At 43.8% G+C, this 24,204-nt stretch overlaps 1 protein-coding gene across 4 annotated transcripts in view; it reads left to right on the top strand.

Moving 5' to 3' along the window:
* LOC112230922 (dual specificity testis-specific protein kinase 2) overlaps positions 1–19,874 on the top strand; it is a 28,323-nt gene extending 8,449 nt beyond the window's left edge. For 2 of the 4 annotated variants that reach the window (XM_042311666.1, XM_042311667.1), the window contains 9 exons: positions 7,286–7,366; positions 10,004–10,200; positions 14,590–14,711; positions 14,842–14,890; positions 15,216–15,365; positions 17,194–17,370; positions 17,520–17,603; positions 18,321–18,407; positions 18,688–19,874. In XM_042311666.1, the coding sequence (XP_042167600.1) occupies positions 7,286–7,366; positions 10,004–10,200; positions 14,590–14,711; positions 14,842–14,890; positions 15,216–15,365; positions 17,194–17,370; positions 17,520–17,603; positions 18,321–18,407; positions 18,688–18,789 (1,049 nt within the window). In that variant the 3' untranslated portion in view covers positions 18,790–19,874. The remainder of the gene's footprint in view (positions 1–7,285; positions 7,367–10,003; positions 10,201–14,589; positions 14,712–14,841; positions 14,891–15,215; positions 15,366–17,193; positions 17,371–17,519; positions 17,604–18,320; positions 18,408–18,687) is intronic. The other 2 variants (XM_024397316.2, XM_024397317.2) reach the window with 1 other exon arrangement.
* The last annotated feature ends 4,330 nt before the right edge of the window (positions 19,875–24,204 follow it).

Below are 24,204 nucleotides of genomic sequence, written 5' to 3'. Positions count from 1 at the left end.
TCTGAGCCTGAGGAACAGCCCAGTCTCTTATGGCGTTTTAATGACAAGATCAGATCTCTTACCCAGTGTCCTTTCTGCAGGTACAAAGCATTCATCAGATCTAGAAGTCATTCTCACTCACTTAGAGAAGGAATGAGATATGCTCTGAAGACTGTTCTCTCCCGCTAGGAGTGATGTCCGTTTTGTCTGTGAGTTCTGTTTGCCATGTACCGTCCTTGGTTATATTGATATTATTGATCTGTGGTGTTTCACTCCTGGGACATTTTTTTGTGGTTGCAGTCGATTGTTCAGTTGGAGCAAAGTAGCTGAATGAATGTGCATAGGTCATCTGTGGGGGTTTGTCCATGGACAAGGGAGTCGATTCATTAGGGGCTTAGCCACACGAGTTAGCCTTTCCCTGTGTGCCACAACGCTGGCACGCAATTGCTGGCTGAACCCTGCCACGTGGTGACCAGTTTGGAATTAAAAAAAAAAACTTTTTACCCCTTTTTTTCTTTCCCCAATTTCGTGATATCCAATTGGTAGTTAGTCTTGTCCGATCGCTGCAACTCCCGTACGGACTCGGGAGAGGCTAAGGTTGAGGGCCATGCGTCCTCCGAAACACGACCCGGCCAAGCCGCACTGCTCGCTTAACCTGGGAGCCAGCCGCACCAATGTGTCGGAGGAAACACCGTACAGCTGGCGACCGTTGTCAGCTTGCAGGCGCCCGACCTGCCACAAGGAGTTGCTAGAGCGCGATGGGTCAAGGACATCCCGGACAGGCCAAACCCTCCCCCAACCCGGACGACGCTGGGCCAATTGTGCCCCGCCTGGGTTTCCCGGTCGCGGCCGGCTAAGACCAAGCCTGGGATTGAACCAGAGTCTGTAGTGACGCCTCTAGCACTGCGATGCTGTGCCTTCTCACATCCTGGATTGTTTTAGATGACACACAGGCAAGGTAGATCCCTCCCCCGTCCTAAGTAAGATCCTTCCTACAGCCCCGTTTTCTCTCCTGGCCAAGGTTAATCCTTCATAAAAAGTAACTAGCATGACTGGGCGCACTTTTACTTGAAACGTATCTACTTAAAAAGCCTGCCTACACAATTGAACTGGAAACAACCTGAATCCCACATGAAGCTGCTGCATTATACACAGTTCTGGTCAGGGAAAATGTTCATCCTCAATAAACTGTTTTCATGGGTATTGTTTGTTTAGTTGGTGTAGAACCCAGTAATATCCTATCCATTGCATTGTATAGTAGCTGCCCTCCGCTGCTTCTAGCCAGTCTTTGTGGGCTCTCTGATGGTGTGCCAGGGTAACAGTGGTAGAGAGTAGAGAGTTCACCACCAGTAGCAGACTGTGCTCCAGCAGTAGCTAGGTTGGAAGGTAGCTGTCCTGGGCAGGGTTGTGGAATGTGAGGATTAGCTGAGCCTTTGAACATCAGGTTGTTCTGTACTCAGGCACCTGGCCTCGTAGCCTGGTACTGAACCATTCTCACCCATTCCATCTATTCATTCCCTTCAGAGATGCTGGGCCTAGATTGTAATTTGTCTTTGGTTGGTCAAGTGTTTGTCAGAAAACTGATCCAGTAATAGTGCTATCAGGCTTCAGTCACTGACGTCTCATTGATACTCCCTAAGTCTGACTCTTCCCACCACCGGCACTTGACGAGATAATGTGACCTGGAGAATGACAATGGAGCAAAATGTGTACAGTACATGTGATTAAAGGAATACAATCTGTGGATACACAGTTGAAGTCAGAAGTTTACATACACCTTAGCCAAATCCATTTAAACTCAGTTTTTCACAATTCCTGACATTTAATCCTAGTAAAAAAATCCCTGTTTTAGGTCAGTTGGGATCACCACTTTATTTTAAGAATGTGAAATGTCAGAATAATTAGTGGAGAGAATTATTTATTTCAGCTTTTATTTTTTTAATCACATTCCCAGTGGGTCAGAAGATTATATACACTCAATTAGTATTTGGTAGCATTGCCTTTAAATTGTTTAACTTGGATCAAACATTTCAGGTAGACTTCCACAAGCTTCCCACAATAAGTTGGGTGTATTTTGGCCCATTCCTCCTGACAGAGCTGGTAACTGAGTCAGGTTTGCAGGCCTCCTTGCTCGCACAAGCTTTTTCAGTTCTGCCCACAAATTTGATATAGGATTGAGGTCAGGGCTTTGTGATGGCCACTCCAGTCACGACTTCCGCCGAAGTTTGCTCCCCTGCCTGTTCGGGCGGTGCTCGGCGTCACTGGCCTACTAGCCGCCACCGATCCATTTTTCGTTGTCTGTTTGTTTTGTCTTATTAGTTGCACCTGTGTCTATTTGTGTGTGCCTGATGGGCTTCCTTATTTAAAGTAGGTTTACCCACCCTTGTTTTGTGCGGGATGAATTTTGTGTTATGTGTGTTAGTTTTAATTTTACCTTTATTTAACCAGGCAAGTCAGTTAAGAACACATTCTTATTTTCAATGACGGCCTGGGAACAGTGGGTTAGCTGCCTGTTCAGGGGCAGAACGACAGATTTGTACCTTGTCAGCTCGGGGGTTTGAACTCGCAACCTTCCGGTTACTAGTCCAACGCTCTAACCACTAGGCTACGCTGCCGCTCCCTCTTAGGTGTGTTTGTGTTCTGGACCTGGTACCCTGTGTTTTTGGGTGGTCCATATATTTCCGCGCCCTGTGTTGTGGGCTTGTTTGTTTGTGCCATATTAAAGTGCACTTTTCCCTGTGGAACTCTCTGCGCCTGATTCCATTCCTCACACACCTAGTTCCCTGTGACAACTCCAACACCTTGACTTTGTTGTCCTTAAGCCATTTTGACACAACTTTGGAAGTATGCTTGAGGTCATTGTCCATTTGGAAGACCCATTTGCTACCAGGCTTTAACTTAACTGATGTCTTGAGATGTTGCTTCAATATATCCACATAATTTTCCTGCCTCAGGATGCCCTCTATTTTGTGAAGTGCACCAGTCCCTCCTGCAGCAAAGCACCCCCACAACATGATGCTGCCACCCCCGTGCTTCACGGTTGGGATGTGGTTCTTCGGCTCGCAAGCCTCCCCCTTTTTCCTCCAAACATAACAATGGTAAATTATGGCAAAACAGTTCTATTTTTGTTTCATCAGACCAGAGGACAGTTTTCCAAAAATTCGATCTTTGTCCCCATGTGCAGTTGCAAACTGTAGTCTGGCTTTTTTATGGCGGTTTTGGAGCAGTGGCTTCTTCCTTGCTGAGTGGCCTTTCAGGTTATGTCGATATAGGGCTCGTTTTTACTGTGGATATAGATACTTTTGTACCTGTTTTCTCCAGCATCTTCACAAGGTCCTTTGCTGTTGTTCTGGGAATGATTTGCACTTTTCGCACCAAAGTACGTTCATCTCTAGGAAACAGAATGCGTCTCCTCCCTGAGCGGTATGACAGCTGCGTGGTCACATGGTGTTTATACTTGCGTACTATTGTTTGTACAGATGAACGTGGTACCTTCAGGCGTTTGGAAATTGTTCCCAAGGATGAACAAGACTTGTGGATGTCTACAATTTTTTGGTCTAGGCTGATTTATTTTGATTTCCCCATGATGTCAAGATTTGAGATTGAAGGTAGGCCTTCAAATTCATCCACAGGTACACCTCCAATTGACTCAAATGATGTCAATTAGCCTATCAGAAGCTTCTAAAGCCATTTCCCAAGCTGTTTAAAGGCACGGTCGACTCAGTGTATGCACTGGAATTGTGATACAGTGAATTATAAGTGAAATAATCTGTCTGTAAACAATTGTTGGAAAAATGACTTGTGTCATGCACAAAGTAGATGTCCTAACCGACTTGCCAAAACTATAGTTTGTTAACAAGTAATGTCTGGAGTGGTTGAAAAACGGGTTTTAATGACTCCAACCTAAGTGTATGTAAACTTCTGACTTCCACTGTAGGTCTCTCATGACGAATATAATGATCACGGCATTAGGAGGTTAGAGCACCCTGCCCAAGACGCTTAGCCATTCAGCATGAAGATATCGACAGCCCCACACCCTGAATAACTTCCTGAAGGAGTCAGTGTTTTGTATGTTTTACATGATGAACCTTCAACTCTGCCTGGGTGGTTTCCTTACATAGTCTTTTCCAGCAGTTTATCACACACGTACACACACACTCCCCAAACATGCACACAGACTGACCTTATGGAAGCAGCAGGTCGTGACCCCAGGAGCTAAACCCTCTAGGGTGACAGGAAGTAACCTGAGAGAGTTGTGTTACAGGGGCCGGGGCCAGAGAGGGAGGGAGCAGAGAGCCATGTCACAGGGGACAGGGCCAGAAAGTGAGGGAGCAGAGAGCCAGCAGCAGCTCTAGAGTTCCACTAGACTGAATTATTTACCCAGCACAGCAAAGCCCAACCAGGTCAGGACCTGATGCTTCTTTCCATCAACACAATTCCAAACCCTGCCAGCTCTCCATGCAGCCTCATGACACAGGAGCATAAATGAATTATTATCCACGCGTGGGAGGCCTATTTGGAAAAGCTCTATTCTGTCAATTTTCAACCTGATCTCATTTGTTGCATCGCCTATAAGGATCTTAGACTAACTGTATTGCATACGAGAGTGATATCAAATTGCATATTAAATAACTAATTGAGTCTGAGCCAGCCTGTGCTGCTGGCCAGTGTAAGGTTGTTGTTGTTGATCAGGTTTATTTGTATATATTGTTATGCTCATCACATCACCCACACAAGGCCTTGTTCTTTTGGACTCCACCGTCTCTGCCTCTCTCTGGCCCTCTCATGAAATCAGGGCTGAGTGGCTCTGTGATTGTTTAGTGGTGGGTGGCCCTCCACATGTCCAACAACGCTTAACCCAGCTTGCATCGTGGTTGCCTCTCCCATCTATCACTCACTGTCTTTCCATACTTATACAGGGTACATACTGTACTCCCATTAGCGCAACCACATTCTCTTTTTCAGTAGCTCGTATACTCAGACATGTCGTACTCACACGTTCATTTCTCCTTGGGAATTACACAGGCAGACAGAGTTTGCGTAATGCTCCAGAGGACCACTCAGTGCATACCCCTGCAAGAGTCCGAATAAACCCTCACACAGGGGTGCAACTTTGGTTTTAGAAGTGGGGGGGAAATATATATATATATTACAGAAATAGTGTGCAAAGCTGTCATCAAGGCAAATGTTGGCTACTTTAAGGAATCTCAAATATAAAATATATTTTGTTTACTACATGATACATGTGTTATTTCATAGTTTTGATGTCTTCACTATTATTCTACAATGTAGAAAATAGTTTTAAAAACTATTTAGTTTAAAAATCACACATACACAATATAATGTTCGGGCAGACAGTTTAGCCCACACAAACTCAGCTAGTTCTCATGAATCTACACATGCACACGCACTCACACATACATGAGCACACAGACATGCGCATACACACACACACACATGAGGAAGGCTTTTCTGCCCACTCTCCTGCACGCTTTGAGAGTTTTAGTTGGAGAGAATGTGAGGAGGAAGCGCAGAACCGTTTCAGTCCTATAAGAGAATAAATGTGCTACGGTAAGGGACCAGCCAAGCAGGTTTCTCTGTGTGTGTCTTGTACAATAGGTGATAGCTCATGGAAGCAGAAAGTTAATATTTCACCAGGTAATTGCCTGTTTGTGATGATATGATACTGTACTACACTGTACTGTACACCATTGGTTGTTAGAAAGCAATATATTACAAAGCAAAAGATGGGTGCGGAAAGGAAACATTAGCCTATCAATGAAAGATGATTGGATATGACTAGATATTGACTGTGTTGTGCAGTGCAATATGCACGATGCACATATCCCATAGTGCTGAAAGGCTGATGCTGGAAAGAAGGAAATAAACGGGGCACTGTATGCAGATATGAGCAGAAGCAATCGTTTCACAAATCTGACAAGAGATTAAACAGGATTTGATCTTTAGTTGACATGAGACAGGAAGTGTGGGGTAAAGGATTTCAGATCCATCTCTCTATGTAAACCTCTTAACCCCTCAATCCCTTGTGGGACCTAAATGGGCTGATTATGATTCCCATATTAGGGCTTTAGCCTTTATGAAAGTTATCTAACATGTCCTCCTTCCAAGCCCGGTCTGCATGTCTGTATACAACATTACGCCTTGTTTAGCTCAGTCGCTGAGTGAGAGGAGGTTATTCCACTCCCCCTAGTATTGCATTGTCACTCATCTGTCTATTATGGTGTGCTTTGTGCCACTGTGGGTGGGTGGGTGGGGGCTGGTAAGCAGATTGTGTGAGAGGATGTGTCAGGATGCCCAGGGTTGCAGAGAGAGCCAGGGGGTGGACTGATGGCTGTGCAGAGTGGAGTGTGGCTGCTAGGACTGCCCATGGGAGTTTGGATTGAGCCTTTGCTGTAAAAGGATGGTTAAAAAGAAAGAAAGCTATTACTAGCAAGCCCCCGCGTCGTAGATGGCTAAGGATTGAGCCGTGATGGCTTTTTAATGTTGGGGTGACGTTACAAGCTCTCATCCACACTGACGTGTTCATCTGTTGTTGATTAAATAATATCTGTCTTGTACACAATGGGCCTGCGGCACATAACACACACACACACACACACAAATGTGCACAGACTCTTTGTGCTCTCGCTTTCCCAATCTCTCTCTCATCCATTCAACAAGTCATGACTAGTTTCTCAAGACAAATATTTTCTTGTTTTTAAGGTAGAATCCTTAATCGAAAGTCAACAAAGAACAATCAACAAGGACAGTCAACAAGTGATTGTGGTTTGCTAGGAGCCACAAATATGTTACTTTTAATAATCAACTTTATTTGCATGTTAGAGGTACGTGATGCAGGTTGTGTAAGGTGTTTTGACCCAGTTTGGGAAAGTCTGTCAAAATCTATGGATATGACATCTCCAAACCCCTATCCATCCCAACACATACAGTGCCTTCAGAAAGTATTCACACCCTTTCACTGTTTCCACATTTTGTTGTGTTACAGCCTGACTTTAACAATACATTACATGTGTCACTGGCCTACACATAATACCCCATAATGTCAAAATGGAATGATGTTTTTAGAAATGCTTACAAATTCATAAAAAAGGATGAAATGTCTTGAGTCAATAAGTATTCAACCTCTTTGTTATGGAAAGCCTAAATAAGTTCAGGAGTAAAAATGTGCTTAACAAGTCACATAATAAGTTGCATGGACTCACTCTGGGTGCAATAATAGTGTTTAACATGATTTTTGAATGATTACCTCATCTCTGTACCCCACTGTACCCCACACATCTGTAAGGTCCCTCAGTCGAGCAGTGGATTTCACACACAGATTCAACCACAAAGACCAGGTCGGTTTTCCAATGCCTCACAAAGAAGGGTACGTATTGGTAGATGGTTAAATACACTGGGGAGCCAGGCCCAACCAATCAGAATGAGTTTATCCCCACAAAAGGGCTTTATTACAAACAGAAATACTATTCAGTTTATGGTAGCGCAATGAACATTCAATTCTCTAGCAATACCTCTAGTGGACATTCCTGCAGTCAGCATGCCAATTGCGTGCTCCCTCAATGGCATTGGCATTGTGTTGGTGACAAAACTGCACATTTTAGAATGGCCTTTTATTGCCCCCAGCACAAGGTGCACCTGTGTAGTGATCATGCTGTTTAATCAGCTTCTTGATATGCCACACCTGTCAGGCAGATGGATTATCTTGATAAAGAATAACATGCTCATTAACAGTGATGTCAACAAATTTCTGAACAAAATCTGATGAGAGAGATAATATGTTTGTGCATATGGAACATTTTTGGGGTCTTTTATTTAGACTCATGAAACGTGGGACCAGCACTTTACATGTTGCGTTTATATTTGTGCTTGTTCAATCAAGGTCATTTCATCGTAATCATCAGAAGTATGTATACGTTGAAATTGCATAGAAACTTCTACTTAGAAATTCTACTTTTTCACCCTGAACTGTATTCAATATGCAGTATATTGGGTGGCTGAGATTATGTTGAACGTTATATTTGATTAGACAATACATTGATAATGTTGAAACAACATTGATTCAACCAGAGTGTGCCCAGAGGGCCATGACTGTATGATTGTGGATTATGACATTCCTTGGAGTACTGAACTCTTGGCCTGACTTTGTTTGTAAGACTCTCTGACCTTTCAGATGAAGTCCCTGTCTGTGTTTACACATAGCAGGGAGGTGTAATACAGGGGCCTGTATGTGACCTGCACCTTAATTGGAGAGGACGGGCTCGTGGTAATGGCTGGTGCGGTTTTAGTGGAAGGGTATCAGACGCATGGTTTCTATGTGTTTGATGCCATTCCATTTGCTCCGCTCCAGCCATTATTAAGAGCCGTCCTCCCCTCAGCAGCCTCAACTGGTGACCTGTGTGTAGCCTGGTGGTTGGTCAGAGTTCACTGGCTTTCTCAGGGCACACGGCCACGGCTGCCTAACTGGAAATTTGCCGTAGCGTCTTTCCCGCAAAGATACCATCGTCATTCCACTTTCTTACCCAACCGTGACATTCCAAATGGGGCTCGACCGATATCTGTCTTTTTTATGATGTCAGATATGTTGGAAAAGAGTGAGAATGGAGCAAAAATAAGCCCTCTCAAGGCCCTCGGGAAGAAAATAGAAAGCGTGTTCTGTTTTTGCTGCGGTTAAAGAGGGACCTTTGGATGAAGGGAGAAATCTGTCACTTCCCTTTAGGGAACTTGGCAGTCTGAGAAGTCATGTTTAACTCGGTCTGTCACATCAAGGCTGAACTATCTGCCTCAAGGGTGATTTCCCCACCCAATCCACGCCATGTCAAAGTGACAACATCAGATGTTGCCAGAAACCGAATAGAGATAACTGCAGCCATATTGTGGCCACTTGTCACTTGTGATTGAAGACTTTTCATTAAAGACGTTCCTGCACTTGCAAATGGGAAACGTTTTAGAACATATTTTACAAGTGCGCTAAACTGACCCTAGAGGATTTGTAAACACTTAAGAATCTAGTTTCTCATGGCTTCTTCCTGGTTCATGGTTGCCTTGCCCTAGATGGTGACATTGTCATAACAAATACACATAAAACTAATTTGATTACATCTATGTCACCATGTGTACTTTCCCACTACAGTACACCTACCTTATCTGATCATCGCGATGAAAATATTTAGCATAACCATTTTCAACTCTGCACCATTGCAGAAGCTATGAGAAGCTTGTCTGATTATATCTGTATGAACAAGCCTCTCTCAGTGAGGAGACAACAAGTAGGAGGTTGTTTGGCCTTGAGCAGGTGTCACATACAGTAACCCAAGGCTTTAACCTTGTGTTTTCTGTCTTGGAGCTGAATGCACCAATGACATATGCTGTTGTGATGGTGTCATAGACCTCTACTGACGTATGTGTTTGTAGTTTTAGGTTACACACCGCAAAAGCAAAGAATAATCAATCTAAACCGCGAGTGTGCATCTCCAACTGGGTGTTAAACCTGACACAGTTAGGTCAGCCAATAGTAGATTACCTTGACCAATTACCTCTGAAACTAGATTTCTCACAGAACCATATTGGCTTATACTCGGCAGTTAGACTAGTTAGTCTTGAAGATACAAGTCAAATCACTGGTGTTCTTAGATGGAAATTGCAAAGTTATTTGGAATGAATTCTAATGCATTCCAAAAATATTTTCTGTGCAAATTATATTCTTGTCTCAGAATGTGTTTCAGCTCACCAAACAGTTCTCCCTTTCCTCTGAATCTGTTTCATTTGCATTTTAAATGAGTATATTTATCTTTCAAAGTGCTCCCACTTAAAGATGAAATCTATTTTCTTTTTCAGAAGCTTTTGTCTCTCATGTTTACTAGTTTAGAGTGTTTGCCTCCAAGATGTCTAAATTGGGTTGAAGGAGAGCGCAGAGACATTTCTAGTGCCTCTGATGGCTTTAACACTGGGCTACGGCTAGTGAGTGAGACTAAGTGTCTGACCCTGTGGCCCCGTGCCTCACCAGACGAGCTGCCTAGGATGAGGTGTGAGGTGGAGGTGACCCCTGAACCCAGCAGCCCCACACTGCTCGGAGAGGCAGCAGACACCTACTGCCAGGTGGACCGATGGCAAAAGCTACGCACCGCCGTCCGCAAGCTGGAATTCTGGGAAGACTTCAGTGCCGAGCTGATTGGGAGTGGCTTCTTCTCCAAGGTGTACAAGGTACGAACCTGTTCATTTTGGAAATGGCTGGGGGAAAAAATGTATGTGTACGCTTGTGTGTGTGGAAGATAGAGCAAAACAGAATTGACCTTCCACACACCCTCTAATTAAAGTCTATGATTTAATTACCATGTTTGTTTCAGTTACAATTACCTCATTAAATCAGCATATTTCAAAAGTGGCATCAAGCTTTATATGGCACACATCCAGATAAGCGTACTACAACATATTTAACAGAGTACATACTGTACATACAATACAGTCCCATACAAAGAGCAACCTAAGAGCAAAGTCTACTGTCAACTCCGGTGTCAAAACTGACAACATTATGCCTTGGCTGATCCCTTAAACACCCATCAGAGCATCAGACACAACATGCCCAAGTAATTACACTGCAAACATGTTCTTCTCTGCATTCATATTCCCACGAGACAAAGGAACACAGTTTAAGTTCCCTTAATACTGTCTCGGTGTAAGGTACTGTCTGTAGAGTCAAGTGAACAACATTTAAATGATCATGACTGAACACTGGCAGCGTCTTCAACAGTCCTAGTCCTTTTCCTTGGAGGCCATGTCAGGTCACAATTGTAGCAGGGCCACCGTGGCTTTCCTGCTATTGTTAGCGTGTTTGTCTTGAGCTGGAACTCCCAGATGCTCAGATAAGGATCAGAGATAATGGCGCTGGAGGAGATGGCTGCCGTTTTATGGTCTCCTAACCAATTGAGCAATTGTGCGTGTTTTCTATCGTGTTGTTTGTAACTTATTTTGTACATAATGTTTCTGCCACTGTCTCTTATGACCGAAAAGAGCTTTTGGATATCAAAACAGTGAGTACTCACCTCATACTGGACATAGATTTTGTCTTTAACGAGTCGGACACAAGGGATTTACTTCAGACACAGGACAAGGCCCAGATCCCCATCATTCTCATGAAGAAGAGACAGAGATATAGGGGTCGTAGGTCGGGGTGCCTTGTTAGAATCAGACAGCGAGTGGGTAACCCGTCTCTACCATCAGTCCTATTAGCCAACATGCAATCATTGCATAATAATCTGGATGAGCTCCGATCAAGACTATCCTACCAACGGGACATTAAAACTGTACTACTGTATCTTACGTTTCACGAGTCGTGGCTGAATGACGACATGGATAACATACAGCTGGCTGGGTTTTCCGTGCATCAGCAAGATAGAACAGTGGGGGTGGTGGTCTGTGTCTATTTGTCAATAACAGCTGTAGCACAAAATGTAATTGAGTCTCCTGAGTCTCTAGGTGGTAGAGTTTCTCATGATAAGCTGTAGACCACACTGTATACCAAGAGAGTTCATCTATATTTTGTCATAGCTGTCTTAGTTACCACCACAAACTGTTTCTGGCACGAAGACCGCACTCAACAAGCTGTATAAGGCCATAAGAAGGAAAAAAATGCTCATCCAGAGGCGACACTCCTAGTGGCCGGGGACTTTAATGCAGGGAAACTTACATTTTTACCAGCATGTTAAATGTGCAAACCGAGGGACAAAAAACTCTCGACCACCTTTACTCCACACACAGAGATGCGGACAAAACTCTCCCTCACCCTCCATTTGGTAAATCTGACCATAACTCTATCCTCCTGATTCCTGCTTACAAGCTAAAACTGAAGCAGGAAGTACCAGTGACCCTCTCAATACGGAAGTGGTCAGATGATGCAGATGCTAAGCTACAGGACTGTTTTGCTAGGACAGACTGGAATATGTTCAGGGATTCTTTCGATGGCATTAAGGAGTACACCACATCAGTCACTGGCTTCATCAATAAGCCCATCGATGATGTTGTCCATGGATTACAGGCAACATCCGCACTGAGCTAAAGGGTAGAGTTGATGCTTTCAAGGAGCAGGACTCTAACCCGGACGCATATAATAAATCCCGCTATGCCCTCCGACGAACCATCAAACAAACAAAGCGTCAATACATGACTAAGATTGAATCCTTCTACACCAGCTCCGACACTCGTCGGATGTGGCAGGGCTTGCAAACTATTACGGACTACAAAGGGAAGCACAGCCATGAATTTCCCAGTGACACGAGCCTACCAGACGAGCTAAATGACTTCTATGTGCGCTTCAAGGCAAGCAACACTGAAGCATGCATGAGAGCACCAGTTGTTCGGGACGACTGTGTGATCACGCTCTCCATAGGAGGTCAACATTCACAATGCCATAGGGCCAGACTGATTACCAGGATGTGTACTCTGAGCATGCGCTGACCAACTGGCAAGTGGCATCACTGACATTTTCAACCTGTCCCTGACCGAGTCTGTAATACCAACATGTTTCAAGCAGACCACCATAGTCCCTGTGCCCAAGAACACCAAGGTAACATGCCTAAATGACTACCGACCCCTAGCACTCACGTCTATAGACATGAAGTGCTTTCAAAGGCTGGTCATTGCTCACATCAACACCATTATCCCAGAAACCCTAGACCCACTCCAATTTGCATACCGCCCAAACAGATCCACAGATGATGTAATCTCTGTTGCACTCCACACTGTCCTTTCCCATCTGGACAAAAGGAACACCTATTTGAGAATGCTATTCATTGACTACAGCTCAGCATTCAACACCATAGTGCCCTCAAAGCTCATCACTAAGCTAAGGATCCGGGGACTAAACACCTCCCTCGGCAACTGGATCCTGGACTTCCTGATGGGCCGCCCCCATGTGGTAAGGTTAGGTAACAACACATCTGCCACGCCGATCCTCAACACAGGGGCCCCTCAGGGGTGCGTGCTCAGTCCACTCCTGTCCACACCTCTATACCAGACGGTGTCAGAGGAACTCCCTAAAAATTGCCAAAGACTCCAGCCACCCTAGTCATTGACTGTTCTCTCTGCTATCGCACAGCAACCGGTACCGGAGCGCCAATTCTAGGTCCAAAAGGCTTCTTAATCTAAGGATCTGCTCCTTTTTAAAAATTTTACCTAAAATGACATAGCCAAATCTAACTGCCTGTAGCTTAAAGGCCAAGAAGCAAGGGTTTTCATGTTCTTGGCACCATTTGAAAGGAAACACTTTGAAGTTTGTGGAAATGTGAAAGGAATGTAGTAGAATATAACACAATAGATCTGGTAAAAGATAATACGAAGAAAAAAACAACCTTTCTTTTGTATTTTTTTTGCACTGTCTTTGAAATGCAAGAGAAAGGCCATAATGTATTATTCCAGCCCAGGTGCAAATTAGATTTAGGCCACTAGATGGCAGCAGTGTATGTGCAAAGTTTTTGACTGATCCAATGAACCATTGCATTTATGTTCAAAATGTTGTATCAAGACTGCACAAATTGCTTAATTTGTTTATTAATAACTTTTCATGTTCAAAATTGTGCACTTTCCTCAAACAATGGCATGGTATTATTTCACTGTAATAGCTACTGTAAATTGGACAGTACAGTTAGATTAACAAGAATTTAAGCTTTCTGCCCATATCAGATACTCGAAGAAGTTAACAGCTTCTACCCCCAAGCCATAAGGCTCCTGAACAGCTAACCAAATGGCTTCCTGGACCACCCCCATTCGATTTTTACTATGCTGCTACTCTCTGTTATCTATGCATAGTCACTTTAGCTCTACCTACATGTACATATTACCTCAATTACCTCGACTGACCTGTGCCCCCGCTCATTGACTCTGTACCGGTACCCCGTTTTCTATTTTCTTATATTTTTTATTTTTATTTTTGTTTATTTATTGTTTACTTCAGTTTATTTAGTTAATACTTTCTTAACACTTATTTTTTCTTAAAACTGCATTGTAGTGCTTGTAAGTAAGCATTTCACTGTAAGGTCTAGGTATTTGGCACATGACAAATAAAATTGTATTTTATTTGATATGGTGATATAAAGCCCAGTCCTGATAGGAGCGTAATTAGTTTGCAGTCAGTCAGCCATGGATGGTTCCTAGAACCTGTGCCAAACAGTCAAAGGCTGAATCCCAAATTTCACCCTATACCCTATGTAGTGCACCGGTCTAAAGTAGTGCACTACATAGGGAATAGAGTGCCTTTTGGGATGCAGACAGAGGATGCTACTGTGGAGGCAACATGGTGTACCACTGAACCAGTATTGCCTTACAGGGAGACAATAGGATGCAGTAAACTTTAATTACCTCAGGAAGTTAAGGCTGTTGCTTAAGTCGTTCTATTTTTAGCATGCTTTTGTGTTGTGTTGGAAGAGAAACAAGAAGCGATTCACTGTTTGTTTTTCTCGTTCACTCCAGTTCATAGAGATCCAGCCTCGTTTACAACTTGTACAAATGCAGAACAGTGAGATCGCGCCAACTGTTGTCAATTAACCCTGAGCAAGGACGGCACTGTAGAAATACACTATATCGCCCTCTGTTGTCTAGGTGTCACACTGTACCACAAGAAAAGTGATGGTGGTCAAGATCTATAAGAACGACGTGGACCAGGACAGCATCGTACGAGAGATCAGTCTACTGCGGAAGCTCTCACACCCCAACATTGTCCGGTCGGTCCCTGTCCAACATATATGACAAATGCCTGTTTTTAGAGGAAGATGTGTAATTGTTGCAAAAACAGCTTGACATTGTGATACTAACGCTAACCATTATTATCATCTGTTTTCTGATTCTTCCTAGGTATCTTGGAATCTGCGTGCGGGAGGATAAGCTGTATCCAATCTTGGAGGTAAGATTGTCAGTATGTTTGTGATCGTGTTGATGATCACAGATAGCAGATGTGTTTTCCTCTCAGTACATGTGTGCATCTCACCATAGTAGCAGTGTTGGAAGGGAAGAGACTGGTATGCCTGTGTAAAACTCCTAGAAACCCAACCTATATGGTATATCACATAGAAACACGTAAGGGATCTCAACGGCACATTCCCTCCTCTGTATTTTATGCACATGGCAGTAGTCACGGTTGTTTTGAGGGAGTAGTTTGCCATGTATATGTATAACCCTTGGATATAGGATATCTATGGTTCTTACGCAGCCTCTCTCTGTGCTGTCAGTATGTGAGTGGGGGCTGTCTGGAGGACCTCTTGGCCCAGGAGGATGTGTCTCTGTGTTGGAGGGAGAAGGTGGATCTGGCATGTGACATCAGCAGAGGCATGACCTACCTGCACTACAAGAACATCTACCACAGAGACCTCAACTCCAAGGTACACACACACACAGAAACACCACGGTCGGGCTCGGGTCACGATTTGACCTCCAGCAGCTTTCGCAGAACTGAGCCTTTCACTGTTTCACTGTATACAACGCACATGCCAAGCTCCAGGGTCTGCGTTCTTCACCGTCAGTTTTAGTTCCACTGGACAACTATGTGAAAGGATAAGAACAAGCCTTTCTCAGATGGAAACTATTCCTACTTCACTAGGCAGTACCATTAGGGATGCTGCCAGACAGGCCCAACTCCTGCACGTGTACATTATACCGTAAGTCAGTCAGTCTGTAAGCCTTTCACAAGTGGAAACTATTCCTACTTCATTAGGCAGTACCATTAGGGATGCTGCCAGACAGGCCCAACTCCTGCACGTGTACATTATACCGTAAGTCAGTCAGTCAGTAAGCTTTGTCCAGGCCAAAGGGCAGGAGCCTGTCTCCTGTTTCTGTAGCGTGATGCACCATGATGTACAAGTACACCCCCTGGACAGGACTCTAGTCTATAGTGCCAGTAAGAAGGGGCTGGGTGTAATTCCACCTCCTAGATAACCCTGTATGTGAACGGGTTGAAAGGGGGGTTGTTTATATACAAAGCACGCACACACACGCACGTCTCCCTTTCTCATTATTTGTCCACCACAGTCCAAACTCCTCTCTTTGGTGGTAAAACACATCAGTGATGAGATAACGACGGGCTGTTTGGTTGTGATCCTCCCATTGCTGTGTCACTACAGGCCCACGGTGTGTCAGGAAACGCCCTGCATTGCTCTAACTAGGAAAAGCCAAATCACCAGCATCAGGGACAGAGGTTATGGAGATCTCTATACTCTGTTTTATATAACACAGACACGGATCATCTCTGTCTAGCCACCGACCCATAGGTCTACATACAGATACAGTCTAAATCACTGTCACAGACGTATTGGTCGAACGTTACTGTTCCGCTCTGTCATCACTAGTATCGGGACAACAAAATGGCCACCTCGGCCCCCAGGTCACATCTCAATAATTCACTGTTCAGAGAGGATGGCTGGTGAAGGGACGTTTCAGACCGGATTATGAGGCAGCCTGCTAAACCAGCTGGTTTCATATGGCTACTGTTTAATGCAGGAGCCATATGCAGATCAGTAATCTTAAGTGTGATTTGACAGTTGTATCCAATGTTATGACTGTGTTCTATTCTCTGTCCCTGTGCCTCTTTGTACATTTGAGAATCTTGTGGTTTGACCTCCAGTACAGTGATAATTCATACCTGTCAGCACTCAACACTGAATAAAGAGGTGTTTCCTATCATGTAGAAACACACACACACACACACTTTCTATGGAATTAGGTTGCTACCTCCAGGCTCAAATGCAAAGAGACGTTTATTGAATGGATGATGTTTATGTTGCCTTGTTGTGTGGATGTAGAAGTGTCACACTGACCTCTTGTGGTCAACATGTTGCACTGCGGTGTGACTACTGTATGACTTCAATGATTGTGTTTCTCGTGAATACCGGCTCTATGAATATCTACTGTACGTTTCAAGCTGCAACTTTTTGGGCGACCCGACAAAATTCACGTAGAAATGTGAGTTATAGATCTGTCATTCTCATTGGAAGCAGTGTGCTCTATTTTTATGCTTCCCGTTTTTGTGTCTCTTTTTTACTTTCGGTTCTGTACACCAGCTTCTAACAGCTGAAAATACAATATTTTTGATTACGGAAAATATATTTCTCAGCGATTTAGATGCTAGAATGATTCTCTACACTATACTTGCATATTTTGTCACATACTGTATGTATATATATATAAACTGTTGTCTGAACATTGTGTGTTCAGAACTGTCTGATCCGGGAGACGTATCGGGGCAGGGAGGCGGTGGTGACAGACTTTGGTCTGGCCAGAGAGGTGATGGTGGAACTGCCGGTCAACGACCCCGAGAGGAAGATGTCTCTGGTGGGATCTGCCTTCTGGATGGCCCCCGAGATGCTCCGAGGGGAACCCTACGACCGCAAGGTTGGTAGCCTACACACACTCTCTGCATCCCAGTTTAGTACACTGCTTTTTACTGTCTATTTAACCTTCATTTAACACATGTAGTAATTCATAACAATGTAATAATGGAAGTAGGACTTGAGTAAACAAGATAACTGCTTTTTCTCCAGGTGGACGTCTTCTCCTTTGGGATCATGCTGTGTGAGATTCTGGGCCGGATCCCAGCAGATCCTGAGATCCTTCCCAGAACACGGGTGAACACAAAACACACGCTTACACTGGCGCACAACCACACACACTTCCTTAACCCCTAAACACAACCTGTACCCTAACATTAACACAAAAACCTAACCTTAACCCTAACCCTAGTTCGAAAACCCTCAAATGAACCTTAAACCTAATTCTAACATTCATTCGAACCTTAACCCCCCCAGAAGTAGCATTTGACATTGTGGGGACCAACAAAATGTCCCCAGTTGGTCAAATGTTGGTTTGTTTACTATTCCTGTGGACCCCACAAGTATAGTTAAACACATCCACACACACACACACATCCACAAGTCTAGTGACTTGATAGCACCATTAGTGACAGTGACATTGTCCCTGTCTGTCAAAACCGGGAGTAGAGAGAGACTTTAATGTGCTAGTTGAGGTTTCACTTAAATTTGTTATGTTTTGTGACATTTGTCATTGGAAGTGGGAGGACCGCAGGGTGTTAGTCACCCTGTTATCCTAACCATACAGTACTTGTTCTGCAAATTCGTCAGTAGGCCCCGGATATCAAAAGTGGAGTGAACAGTAGCCTACAGCAATAGTTGTGGTCTCATAACTTTCCTTGTTTGCCATGACATTGGTTATCTGATCTAGCTCTCTAACCTGTAACTACTTAGTGATAATCTATGGCCCCATACAAACACATGTTGTACAAATGGTGTACGATGCATTTGACATTGTGTTTGTTCTCTCTGCAGGACTATGGTCTAGACATGGAGGCCTTCAGTAAGATGGTGCAGGGGTGTCCACGACACATCCTGGAGCTGTCAGCCAACTGCTGTCTGGTCAGTGTGGACTGGAGGGGAGGGGAGGTGTCCCTTTTAAAGTGATTTAAGTTTGAGCCAATATCCGCAGCATTTATCATGAATGCGATCTCCGTGATCTTCTGGAAAATTCAATTTCAAAGGCGCACTGTCTGTGTTTCTGTGCGTAGCGCTAGAATGCACTTTAACAGCATCTGAACATGGTAATTAGAATCCACCTCAATAACAAGAGTGTGAGAAAGACGTGCATGTGCGATCTACTGCAGAAGCTAACGCTTGTTGTCCTCGTCCTGTGGTTCAGATGGATGCGTTTCGGAGACCCTCCTTCTCAGAGCTTCTGGACGAGTTGGAGGACATCGCTGAGAGCCTGGAACCCCCTGACTCAGACCTGACCACGGGGTGAGGGTGTGGGGTCACCCCCAAACCCCTCCAGGAGCATGTGGACTGCAGCAGGCAACCACTCCAAAGTCTTATACAACAGAGGCACTTTATACTTCAGGACCTCTTTACAGTAACACATGCAGGGCTCCCATTGCAGCTCTCCCTGCTGACTCTATGTGACTCTCTGAAACAGGACCGGATGACCCCCCGGCTCTTAAATTGTATGATATTATTGTATTATTCCACTTGAAGTTAAGGATGTAGAAGCCTTTGATTGTAAATAGTGCATAAGGATTTGTCCACTCTCTCTTCTCTTTCAAAGCTGCCTCCTATCATCATTGAACAGGGATTGCTCCTCCTCTCTTTCATCAGCCACGTGGCGACGCACGCAAAATGAAATTCCTCTCTCTGTCCAACTAGTCATCTGAATGATGTCATTTGGCAGTGAGGTAATGGCCGCTGGTGGACTGCAGCAGGGGAGCTGATGGGACAGGAGACGAGTTACGACTACATTGAGTCAGGATTACATTGAGTCAGGATTACATTGAGTCAGGATTACATTGAGTCAGGATTACAGGAGTCAGCATGACTTTGCACTAGAACTGACTGTTACAGTATGTGGCTGAAGTCAATAGGATGGCTGAATTGTGCCATTGTGTGGGTGAGGACCAAACTACACTCTTTCTTTCTCTCATCCTTTCTCGTTTGTAATGTCACATATTTTCTGTTGTTGATGAACAGAGTTGGCAGGTGTTAGGTAAGGGTTGGTGTACAGTGGTGTTCAGTACTGGGGTTAAGCAGGCAGAGGAAAGAGCACTATCCCTCCCTCTCAGGATGTGAATGAAATAATACTAAACTCAATGAAACACTAACCTCAGCAAGACTTTAACTGCAGTTGTGTATCAGTTTATATGAAATGCCTTTATGTCTTGTCATGCTTGTACAATAACGATTTTGCTTCACCCTTTTTGTGGGGATACATTTTGTTTTCCACATCAAATCCATACAATACTCTGTTTATATTTTGTGATTTTAGTTGCTATGGGAAACTAGGATCTTGCTTACTTAAAGAAGATTTGAAGCATTGTAATAAAATGCATGAATTGACTTGTGTGTATTTAATTGAACTGGACTTTCCATGGATGAAAAAAGATTGACACAATTTTGCTCATTAGCCTCATTAGCTTAAGGTCTTTAGTTTGTGTTTGGCTAAAACCAATCTGTTGAATAATTCAAAACAATATGTGGTTAATCACTCAGAAAATGGGCTTGGAGATCATTCTGCAATTCTCATATTTCCTTTTTTACTGCAACAGGGGAATCTAAAGGTGATTCCCCTGTTGCTTACTCCAGACGATTGATGCAGTGCCTTCGGAAAGTATTCAGACCCCTTGACTTTTTCCACATTTTGTGACATTACAGCCGTACTCTAAAATGGATTAAATAAATCTATTTCCTCATCAATCTACACACAATACCCCATAATGACATCACAATACCCCATAATGACAAAGCGGAAACAGGTTTTTAGAAATGTTATTGCCTTATTTACATCTCTGCAGCATTCCACCAATCAGGCCTTTATGGTAGAGTGGCCAGAAATAAACCACTCCTCAGTAAAAGGCACATGACAGCCCACTTGGAGTTTGCCAAATTGCACCTAAAGACTCTCAGACCATGAGAAAAAAGATTCTCTGGACTGATGAAACCAAGATTGAACTCTTTGGCCTGAATGCCAAGCGTCACATCTGGAGGAAACATGGCATCATGCTGTGGGGATTTCTTTCAGTGGCAGGGACTAGGAGATTAGTCAGGAGAGAGGCAAAGATGAACGGAGCAAAGGTTCATCTTCCAACAGGACAACGACCCTAAGCATGCAGCCAAGACGACGCAGGAGTGGCTTCGGAAACAAGTCTCTGAATGTCCTTGAGTGGCCCAGCCAGAGCCTGGACTTAAACCCGATCAAACATCTCTGGAGAGATCTGAATATAATTGTGCAGCAACGCTCCCCATCCAACCTGACAGAGCTTGAGAGGATCTGCAGAGAATGCGAGAAACTCCCCAAATACAGGTTTGCCAAGCTTGTAGCTTCATACCCAAGAAGACTCGAGGCTGTAATCCCTGTCAAAGGTGCTTCAACAAAGTACTGAGTAAAGGGTCTGAATACTTATGTAAATGTGATATTTCAGTTTTTTGCTTGCTTTGTCATCATGGGGTATTGTGCGTGGATTGATGAGGGAAAAAACAATTGAATAAATTTTAGAATAAGGCTGTAATGTAACAAAATGTGGAAAAAGTCAAGGGGTCTGAATACTTTCCGAAGGCACTGTATGTCATGCCATGGCTGCCTGATTCCCTTGTTGTTGTGGAAGCAATGAAAATGGAAAAAAACCTCTTTCAAATTAAGGCTATTTCATATGGAAGTCCAGAGAGGACAAATGAACACGCGACATAACAAAAGTTGTTTTATCATGAGATAACTTTTATGGGGCGGTAGGGTAGCCTAGAGGTTAGAGCGTTGGACTAATAACCGGAAGGTTGCAAGTTCAAACCCCCGAGCTGACAAGGTACAAATCTGTCGTTCTGCCCCTGAACAAGGAAGTTAACCCACTGTTCCTAGGCTGTCATTGACAATAAGAATTTGTTCTTAACTGACTTGCCTAGTTAAATAAAGGTAAAATATAAATGAAGAGGAGTGGACATATTGACGGTATGGCTGAAGCAGCAGAGCCAATGGTGGATCAATGCCTTTATTTTGATCAGGCATTAACTCAGGCAAAAAATGGCACTCCTGTCAGCCATAGATGGCTTCCAATTTTGGCTCCAACACATTCCAATTTTAAAGACATAAACATGTGGTTGCCCATCCATTTTAAATGGATTAAATATGGGATGTTCAGTGCAAGAAAAGTTAACATTGAGGCCTGTGGTTGCAGACTACCAATGAAAGTTTACCAAAGTTTACCAGACTACCAATCTCTTGAATCTCTTTAATACTTTTAACAGGGAGGTTGGCCTGTCAATAGCAGCAAAAACACAGTCACATACAGCAATTAACAAGTAGCACATAGAAATACAAGAACAGGTGAAGGGAATCACTTGTGGTTTCTAAATACTCCTACACTTCATGTAGGCTACAGTCTATTTGTCATTTCAGCCAAAAATGTTGGGCAAAATGTGGTGCTGAAGGACAGCTCCACAATTCATTTAGTTATACAATCATCTCATTGACTAGACACATACTGTGACGCATGCAGTTTGTTTGGAATTTGTAATTCCTCAGTTTGCCATTGCTTGCCTGTAATTGCTGAAGCTTTGATAAGAAGACCCCGGCCTGAAATGGAGTAGCACATGGCTACTTACAACAGATTTGCTCTAATAGATATTTGTAGAGTCATACGGCAACTGGTTAACTATGACACCGCTGTTAAATTATTATTAATATGCCTACCCCTAGAGAGTTTCTCTCGTGATCTCGACATAACGAGCTAATTTGTTATATGTCCTCTCTGGCCTTCCGTCATTTCCTGAGGGTTAACAGCATAATGGTTTAAAAACGTTTGCTTTTTGTCCAACAGAAGGGTTTTCTTTTTGACCGTGATTTGTGCCAATCAATAGGACATCGGTCAAAGGCAAGAAAGACGGCAAGAAAATCACTTGCATTTGAAAGAGCTATTTTCCCCACCTTTAAATGAACTTGACAACACTCGGCTCTCCTGCTCTGAGAGAGATAGCTAATCCCCTGCAATTCTATGGCTACTGATCTAGTGCTTGAAGAACGCGAGCGGACACCACGGACGGGCTGGGTACAGTTGGGGCGACAAGCCGCTCATCGGATAATTGATGAACACAGATCAAAATTCTATTTGGGGCTGAGGAGCACAGCGGGAGGAGGGTGATAATTCACTCGAGGTAGGTTAATCATTTACAATGTGTGTGTAATACTGGGAAAAGGACGTGGAGTGATCGGAGCAAGGCTCAGCCTCGCTGCATTGGGGTGCTAGAGAGCAGGGGTGAAACAGGAGATTAGGATGATGAAGGAAGAGGAGGTTGGGTGAAACTCAAACTGTGGAAAACAGCATTAGTTAGCATTCCAAGCAAGTAAACACTCCCCCTATGTGAAAGAGGAAAATTATGTGAAGTGCAAATGAGAAAAAGCCAGGGAAGCAAAACAACTCTATGATGTACATATCCACTCTTCAGAGATTTCTCATTATGAATGGTAAGCAGAGCAGCAAAACAAAGAGCTGGAACCAGGGACAGACTGGGACCAGAAATCAGCCCTGGCATTTCTAACACACCGGCCCATTTTCTTCCTCGAGGCCCACATTATTAGCCTAATCACTATAATTCAGTGCAACAACCCCAATACAGACAGACCCACTGGGTTAAAGATGGATCTCTGTTTTGCTGCTCTGCTTACCATTCATAATGAGAAATCTCTAAAGAGTGGATTTGTACATCATACTGCCCAAACTGTCCTTTGACCAGTCCGTTTCCAGCAGAAACACATGTGGAATTGATATTCACAACCATAACCCAGCAAACATTAGTAGGAACTGATGAAAAAGGGAAAGGGGGATACCTAGTCAGTTGTACAACTGAATGCATTCAACTGAAATGTGTCTTCCGCATTTAACCCAACCCCTCTGAATCAGAGAGGCGCGGAGGGCTGCCTTAATCGACATCCACGTCTTCGGTGCCCTGGGAACTGTGGGTTATCTGCCTTGCTCATGACCTAAACCAAGGCATATTAAAGTGAACCATTCCAGTTCTGTTATAAACAATGACCAAGATGGCCGATCAAATCCCAAGGGGCAAATATATCAAAGCGTAAATAGTCTTTGATCAACTTGGACCGGATTTACACTACAGCACTCATTTCATCACAAAGCATTGTATATCAGGCAGCAATGCACACAGTCAATTCAGATCAAAGGCTGTTTTAGGTGTTGCGGTATAGCTAAGCCAACGGGGGGCACCTGGGGGAACGGGGTGGGGGGGACCAAACCCCCACGTCAGCAGACGGGAAGGGCTGATTGCGAGGGGATGGTGAACCTTCACTCCTGGTCCACATTTAATTGTTTACCGGAGAGAATAAAGAAAGTGAGAGAAAAACACAAACAAAGGATAAAGGTCAGCAGTTTTAGAATTGCACGGGTTCCTGTCTTGCTCCTCCGCTTCTCTTGTTTCTCCCTGCCCTTCCCTGGTCTCCTCATTTGGAGAAATGGCCTCTAAAGAGAAGGAGGGAGCTAACAAAGCAGGTGAGGGAGGGAGGAAAAGAGAGAGGGATGTAAGGAAAATATTATTTTGGGATCTGTTGTAAGTGCAAGAAGCCAGGTAACCGCAGTCTGTATAAAATATTAAGAGAAAGTAAATAAATTATTGGGTCGTAAATGTAAGAGAAACTCTGGTGGTACTTTAGCATTACTGTCGG

This window comes from Oncorhynchus tshawytscha, linkage group LG33 (genome assembly GCF_018296145.1).
Source record: "Oncorhynchus tshawytscha isolate Ot180627B linkage group LG33, Otsh_v2.0, whole genome shotgun sequence".
In the NCBI taxonomy this organism is placed as follows: domain Eukaryota; kingdom Metazoa; phylum Chordata; class Actinopteri; order Salmoniformes; family Salmonidae; genus Oncorhynchus; species Oncorhynchus tshawytscha.
Note: the sequence above shows the minus strand (reverse complement) of the source record. Positions and strands in the feature narration are given on the sequence as shown.